Source organism: Ascaphus truei, chromosome 20 (assembly GCF_040206685.1).
Source record: "Ascaphus truei isolate aAscTru1 chromosome 20, aAscTru1.hap1, whole genome shotgun sequence".
NCBI classification, from domain to species: Eukaryota; Metazoa; Chordata; class Amphibia; order Anura; family Ascaphidae; genus Ascaphus; species Ascaphus truei.
Genome location: NC_134502.1, coordinates 19,426,016 through 19,434,310, shown reverse-complemented (window position 1 = coordinate 19,434,310; position 8,295 = coordinate 19,426,016). Strand labels below are relative to the sequence as shown.

Genomic DNA, 8,295 nt, shown 5'->3' with positions numbered 1-8,295 from the left:
GATGGGATTGACGAGATTTATGAAGGGTGTAGTAGGATTCATTTCACACGGCGCCAGTCGGAGATTTTCTGGTGAACGTGGACATTGAGTCCATTTTTGTTTACATAAGGTGCACCCCTCTTGTTTCTATCTTCTGGAATATAGGTTAGAAGACAAGTCTTTGTGAACGTGTGCCTCCCTATGAGGTGTGGGATTTCTTGTTATTATTTTTTAACCCAGTAGCATTCATTTTTACACAAATATATTTATATATACAGTATAGTAGTATAGTGGGTTTGTGTTTTGAGTTTGCTGACACTGTGTGTGTTTTAATGTAAATTGGTTACAATTGCTGGGAGGTTTGTGCCTCCTCCGCCTAGATTTTATGATCACCAAGCCCACATTTAATAGCAGGTCCTGTGATACACTTGTGAATGACCAGTCCATTGAGACATTCTTCCTTCATTACAGAGATGAAGAGAATGTTTACAGGTAGTGTAGGATCTGCGGAAAGGGGTTTACAGTGACATTGTGGCAGGCTTATAATGCTTTGGCCAAAGAATTTAACTAAATGACCATTACTTATGAGAAGAAAAATATAGTATTTACCTATATAATTTGTCAGATTAGATGTCTCGTTATTACAAATTAGTGTACATTAATGCATACACACACCTTAAATATGCGCATTTGCAGACTGTACTGTAAGCATTTAATTATTGTTTATTAATAGTGTAACGTAAATTATTTCACAATTAATTTACAGAATTCAAAATGTCAAATCATCAGCATGAAGATTTCGATGGAAGCCTGAAACATTATAATTTTGAACCCTTTTAATACTGCAACAATATACTATATACATTATTTGACATATACATTATTTAGACACTTTTATACCATATTTTTAGCGTAGTGGGCACATAGAGATATACTTTCTACATTATTATACTTTAATACACTGAAAAATATTGCAAATGCAAGATGACAATTGTTTTCTATAAAACAGTACTGTATGACAGTATTTGGTGTCACATTAGTGCTGGGGCTAGATGTGGCATTTGGTCACGCTATTAACTGGCTGTTTGCTTAGAATAGACAAAGCCATCAACCTTCCCCTAGTTTGTTTCTATCAAGGAGAAAAACTCCCACTTGCAGCCACGGAGCCTTCTCACTAATTTTCTATCTTTGCCTCATGTGTAGAGAAACTCATCCCCCACCCTTTCCCTCTGAAATTCTCCTCCCTGTTCAATGATGCGCATAGCCTATGCATTGCATAGACACGCATGCGCACATAGACAAAGTATACAGTAGACACAAACCCTGCAGCCTGTATTTCAGCAAGTTACTGGGAGTAATATATATATATTCCGTGGCGGAAAAAGTTTGTGAACCGTAATGATAATTATGGAAATTTCATAGTTATTCTATAACCTTTTTGAATCTAATGGAATTTCCAAAAGTGTTTATATTAACCAATTCCATGTCATTTGAACCAAAATTATTCATGAATTAGACAAACAATGATTAATTAGGAGTCAGGGTATGTGAAACTGTAAATATATCCCTGGATTTATCAGCAAAATTAAAGGGGTTAATTAGACTCAGGTGTTTAAATAATTAGGTAGATCTTTAGGTGTTCGAGTCCCCACCCTATATAAACATCAGAAACTTTGTGAGTTTGGTCTTCACCATACACGTGTGTGGAAACACGTCATGCCACGAGTGAACAAAATTTCTGAGGAACTCAGAAAAGCAGTTATTGATGCTCAACAGTCAAGAAAGGGTTACAAAACCATTTCTTAGTATTTGGGGCTCAACCAATCCACTATCAGGCAAATGGAGAAAGTTCAAGACCACAGTCACTCTACCCAGCAAGCACCGATCCTCCTACCAAAATCGCTCCAAGAACAAACCGACAAATCATCCAGGAAGTCACAAAGAACCCCCGAGTAACATCCAAGGACCGGCAGGCCACTCTCGCCTTGGCTAATGGGATTGTTCATGGCTACACTTTCAGAAAAAGACTGAACAAGAATGGTGTTCATGTAAGGATAGCAGGAGGAAACTACTGCACTCTTAAAAGAACATTGCTGCCATCTGAAGTTTGTCAAAAAGCACATAGATGATCCACAAGACTTCTGGAACAATTTTCTCTGACAGATGTCAAAGGTAGAACTTTTTAGCCGCAATGAGAAACGTTATGTTTGGTGAAAACCAAAACTGTGTTCGAACAGAAGAATATCATCCCAACCGTCAAGCATGGTGGTGGGTGTGATGGTTTGGGGTGGCTTTGCTGCCTCAGGACTTGGATGGATTGCCATCATTGACACAACCCTGAATTTTACATTGTATCAGAAGATTCTAGAGAATAATGTCAAGCCATGCATCTGTGAGCTAAAGCTGAAGCTGAAGTGAAAGTGGGTCATGAAGCAAGACAATGATCCTAAACATACAAGCAGATCTAGTCAAAGTCACAATCTAAACCCCATCAAAATGTTGTTGCAGGACCTGAAGTGAGCTGTCCATGCAAGGAAGCCCTCAAATGTAACTGAATCTAACTAGTTATGTCTGTTAAGAACAGCTCTGCTTCCATTAGAGAGGTTATGAAAGCTTTTTGCAGGTGCATCAGTGTTAGGACCTACAGATGGGCCATACCGTGAAGTGGTTGTAGGCTTAATATACTTTGGCCAAAGAATTGAACTAAATGACCCCTTGCTTATGATAATATATACAGATAAGTATTTACCTATAAAATATCGCCAGTTAGATGTAGCACTAGGCCTTTTTTGAAGTGAAACTTTCTTGGGCACACCCACCACATGAGCAAAATTCCCTGGCAGTAAATGGAGTTGATGGTGACGGAAGTGACGTCACTGCTAGCAGAAGAGGCAGTCAGTGTTGCCAACTTCAACCTGGAGGAGTCACCGGAGAGGAGGAAGGCAGCGCTAGACATACACACACCTTCCCGAGTGAGCTATCGAACACCTGCTCCTCCACAAGTGAGCTGCCGAACTCCCCACCCCCCTTCCCCATGAGTGCACCGCCGCCAGTCACCAGAGAGGACACACACCACATTTAGGATGAAGGCACCGCTGGATCCATCATGGGGGAGAGAGAGGACAAACTGAAAATCTGTCTGCCAGCGCCATATCCATGGGGGGGAGAGAAGACCCAAACATAGCCGTGTCCCCACAGCTGGATCTGGTGAATGCTGGACACCCCCGGAGGGATGTGCAGAAACCCCCCACCCCCCCCCAAGTGATGCAGCACCACCGGAGGGAAGACATGAGAGAACCCTCAGCGTGCTGTAACATCGCTGCAGCAGAACCACCAGGGGGAGGGGGCAGAGCACTCAGCGTGCCATGTCCCCTCTGCAGCAGCACCGCTGGAAGGAGAGCACTCAGCATGCTATGTCCCCACGAGAGGGAGGGGAGTGCGCTCAGTGCGCCGTGCCCACACGGGAGGGAGGGGAAAGCACTCAGCGGATCGTGTCCCCGCAACAGCACCGCCAAAGGGAGGGAGGGGTGGAGATAGCACTGGGAGAGTCTGCAAGACACACACTGACACATACACAGTGATACTCACACACACTGACTGAGACACAGAGGCACACTCCCTGACTGCCGAACACACACCCCGACTGAAATGCACACACACCCAGACTGACGCTCTCACACACACACACTGACTGATGCACACACACACACTGATGCGCACTCACACACTCAGTGACACACACACTGTGACTCACACACGAGGAATTCAGAGTTTCTATAAATATAGAAGTGCAAATAGCAAAAAACGCGTTCTAAATCAAACTTCATTGCATATTGGCACTGAAATTGTGTTTTGATTTTTAATTTAAAACATCCCAATCACAAATACAATTTCGGAGACAAAACAGTGACTAAAGACAAAGAAGTCTCACTTAAAATGTGCGTGCTCAGCACACACACACATTTTTTCTATTGTTGTATACATGAGGTCACAATCTTAGTAGCACTCGTTTTGACACAATATATAACAATTGGATATTGAGGTAGACCCTCAGTTACTAGTGCTGCAAAGCATATGACCCACTTGTGAAAATAAATGCTGCATCCGGATCTATGATGATATTCTGTGTGGGGCTTTTGGCATTAACCCCTAGTTGGAACAAGATCTGGCTAGGAAAATAAGGGATGTCAGGGAAAGGTCCTGAGACCCTCCTAGACCCCTTAATGAATCTAGCAACATATGATGAAAAAGCCCATGCTTGGGTGAAACGCGTTACAGGCGCAGGGGATTGCCCCCCTCCTCTTGGTTTTTTAATCCATGTCCTAATAAAGAATTTTTAGCCCAGTCCAGCCATCTGCAATCTTTTCCTGCACAGTGGTGCCTGCTGCTTCGCCTTCCCTCCTCCGGTAAGGGTGATTTTTCTGCCTGACACAATATATATGATGTGGTGGATGTGGGTTCTGAGCTTACATGGGCTTTGTGTGTTTGTTATTGGATTCACTCCAAGATCATACAACTTTTCTTAAGGGAGCCAAAATATATGTTACGATGTTTATACAGTATCTCAAAGTATATCTCAATACGTTCAGTCTCGGCCTCAGACCAAAGAACATTTTTAAACAATAGCATTCACCACAATGTTGCATTTACAATGATTTTTTGTATGTATGTTTGTGCGTGTACATATCTATATTTATATTGTGCACACAGTGTTCTCGACACATTACAAAAGTGACAATACAATACAGGAAATTCAAATACAATAATTGTTACAACCAACATCAAACTAGAGGAAATAAAATATCTGCGCTGAAGAACTTACAATCTAAGTGATATTTTTCGAAGACTTACAAACAGCAGGTGTTTATTCAAACTTTAACCTGTAAGTAATAACAAATGCAAAATTGTGGTTCCATCCTCCATTTAAATGTGGTACATACGTTGCTGCAAGAATACCAATATTAGTATTGAATTGAGCATGGGATTAATTTATGCATATAACATATCACACATTTTTGCCATATAATACAGACCTGGCATGCCATAATATGAACATGTATATACTGCACAGCCTAATGTGCACAGCAATATTTCAACAACTGCTGCCACAGTTGTTGGAAAGAAAGCCAGTGGCAACGTGATGTAAAATAAAAAGCACTTTGAGAATTGATAAGGAACAGCATATAGTATGCGGTAGACACAGATTGTTTCTGTTGTACCTGAAACACCAGGTATAAACTCTTTATGGAACTTGCTGCACAGCAATGTATTCACTTACTGAATCAAATGTCAAATGCATTATTGACATATATAAGCATGGAAATGAGTGAGATGTTTAGAGCATGTTTCTAAGTGAATATGTACAGTCCATTTCTGCCTTTCTTAATGAATCTAAAGAACCAATCATCTCCAAATGAATTACATTTAAAGAATTATTAGAAGCTATTCCTGCACACAAATACATACAGTCGATATACAGTAAATGTTCAGGATATTATATTTATTAATACACATTTTGGTGGTGTGATCGATATTAATATAAATAATACTAATAACAATATGAATAATAATAATAACAATATCAGCTATTCTGTAAACATATAAATTAAAATATGATTATCTCAAATGTTATTATTACTATCTATATTATTACAATGTATACTTATCTTATCCATATTAATTATGTCTATACAATTAATATCTCTAGTGACAATAATATACATTGACTACAATAAATGGAATATACAAGTCTGGTGGGCCTGTGGTACAGATACTTTATTTTACCAAATGATGTATGGTACAGATGTAGCAAGCTTTATTTTACTTACTGATAACATAGAATTTCACGTTATACAGCAGACTTTCCATAGGATTTAATGGCAGTAATAACGCATAATATCACAGAATATCCCACCATAATAAATCAGTGATACCAATAACAATTTCTACATTTGTACATGTGCTTGAATCTAGGGCAGAGCTTTCTTATCATATAACTAAAGTATACAGTGAATCCTCCCATTGGGAGCCGGGACAACCTGGATCCCATCTCATCAGTAAGAGGTCATCTGTCTCCAAGCTACACAGTGTCTACTCCAGAGGAAACAACACAAATGCAACATCAATCCTCTTACCATCTTTACAGTTCGAAGAAATTCATAGGTTCGGTTACCTCCCTCTCCTTTCATGCAAGAAGACTGTTTAATTGTGAAACATTCTCCTCAAAGCTGCTCTGATCTCCTGATTCCTCAGGCTGTATATTATAGGGTTGAAGAATGGAGTCACCACCGTGAACAGCAGAGATAGGACCTTGTTTATGTTAAATGAGTGACCTATGGATGGAACACAGTAAATAGTAATCAGTGTCCCATAATATGTGCAAACCACCGTGATGTGAGAGCTGCAGGTGGAGAAGGCTTTCTGTCTCCCAGTGGTGGAGGGGATCCTGAGGATGGAGAGGGAGATACATACGTAGGTCACAATGATGAAAGTAAATGGTAAAAAAGCTACAGGGACAGCTAGCACAAAGTCTTCAATTTCTATAAAGGAGGTGTCTGAGCAAGAGTCTTTTAGAAGAGCAGCCAAATCACAAAAGAAATGGTCAATGATATTAGGGCAACAGAACTGTAACTGACTGATTGGAAGAATTATGATTAATGACACCAAAAATCCTAAGAACCAAGACCAGATGGCCAGCTGTAGGCAGAGCTTGAAATCCATAATGGTTGTGTAATGCAATGGGTGACAGATGGCCAGGTATCGGTCATAGGACATCACTGTGAGAAGGAAACACTCTGTAGCCACGGTTGAAAAAAAGAAGTGAAGTTGGCTAATGCAGCCAGCAACAGACACGGTGCCACCTTCTCTCCATATGAGGTGCAGCATGTTGGGGACAAGGTCTGTGGTGAGTAGGATATCAGATAAGGACAAGTGGGCCAGGAAGAAGTACATAGGAGAGTGGAGTTTGTGACTGACTGACACCAATATAATGATCAGGAGATTACTACTTAAGGTCATAATGTAAGTGATGAGGAACACAGTGAAGAGTAAAATCTTGAAGCTGTGAAGATTCTGGAATCCAAGAAGCAGGAATTCTGTGACTATGGTTTGATTCTTCCCAAGCATCGCCTAATGACAGAGTAAACACAAATTACTTCTTCGATACTTGTGATATGCTATGATGAGAGGTAGTTAAAGGTTTAAAAAGACACCATTCCAATGTCCCTCTCTTTATCTCAATCTTGCTTACCCCCTGCACTCTTCTTCTGACTGTCTCCTTCTCCCTCCATTTGTCTCTACTGCTCTCTTTCACTTAAAAAATTCCCCTCACTGCCCCATACCTGTGGAAATATTTTACCCTCAATATATACAGTAGAATGCAAAGCTACATGTCTGCAGGCTTTCAAAACTCTTTAAAAAACAGCTACAAGTTGGAAAATGTGAATAGCCTGGAATCATGACTACAGATGGAGAAGTCTTCATTGCTCCTCCAAAAAACAGAGTTACAAAGTGCAGGGAAATAGTTTCAGGCAAGGAGAATCCTGTTTGTGCAGCCAAGACAACATAGACAAACAAATTCCTCAAAATACAGGTCTCCTCTAGGACAGAGATACAAAGTATAGCTCTACTCACAAGTTCATAATACAATTCTTCATTTATTGTAACAGCCAAGGACAAAGGAAAGATCCATATGGGACCTGAAATGTTGATTCCCCTCTGTTCTTGGCTGTTGCAATAAATTTAGAATTGCATTGTGAACTTGTGAGTAGAGCTCTACTTTGTATCTCTGTCCTAGAGGAGACCTGCATTTTGAGGAATTTGGTAATTTGACCCTAAAGTAAAATTAACACCACAATTTTTTACTTGGGCTATATACTTACAATTCTACTTATTAAATCCCCACCCCTACTGCAAAACAGATTAATTTGACTTACCTCAGTATCCCACACTTACCCTCATATATAGTGTCAATCAATGATTAGACTCAGTCAGTATTAGGATCAGCTTTTTCAGAGAATCAGATTAGCGTTCACTGTAAATGTCCACAGTGAGATGTATGTATCAAATAAATAAGACTTTGAAATAATGATATGTTATTTCTGTTAATCCTTTAATATGGGAGCATCTTCTAATGCCGGGCAGAGTGTCTGTCACTGGCAGACTGTAATGTTAACAACACCAAGATTGCTAGAGGTTTTTATACTCTTTATGCAGTAGAGAGAACAGTCCTCGTGATGCTCACTGTACAGAATTCCACAGAGACTTCATCAGGAGGATTGAAAGTAATTCTGTGAGGAAACCATCAACTCCCCACCC

General features: G+C 40.1%; 1 protein-coding gene across 1 annotated transcript; it reads right to left on the bottom strand.

Moving 5' to 3' along the window:
* Window positions 1-6,053: 6,053 nt before the first annotated feature.
* On the bottom strand, window positions 6,054-7,104 carry LOC142471372 (olfactory receptor 6B1-like). The gene has a single exon (XM_075578182.1). The coding sequence runs from the start codon at window positions 7,102-7,104 to the stop codon at window positions 6,181-6,183; it is 924 nt and encodes a 307-aa protein (XP_075434297.1). The 3' UTR covers window positions 6,054-6,180.
* Between the last annotated feature and the right edge of the window lie 1,191 nt (window positions 7,105-8,295).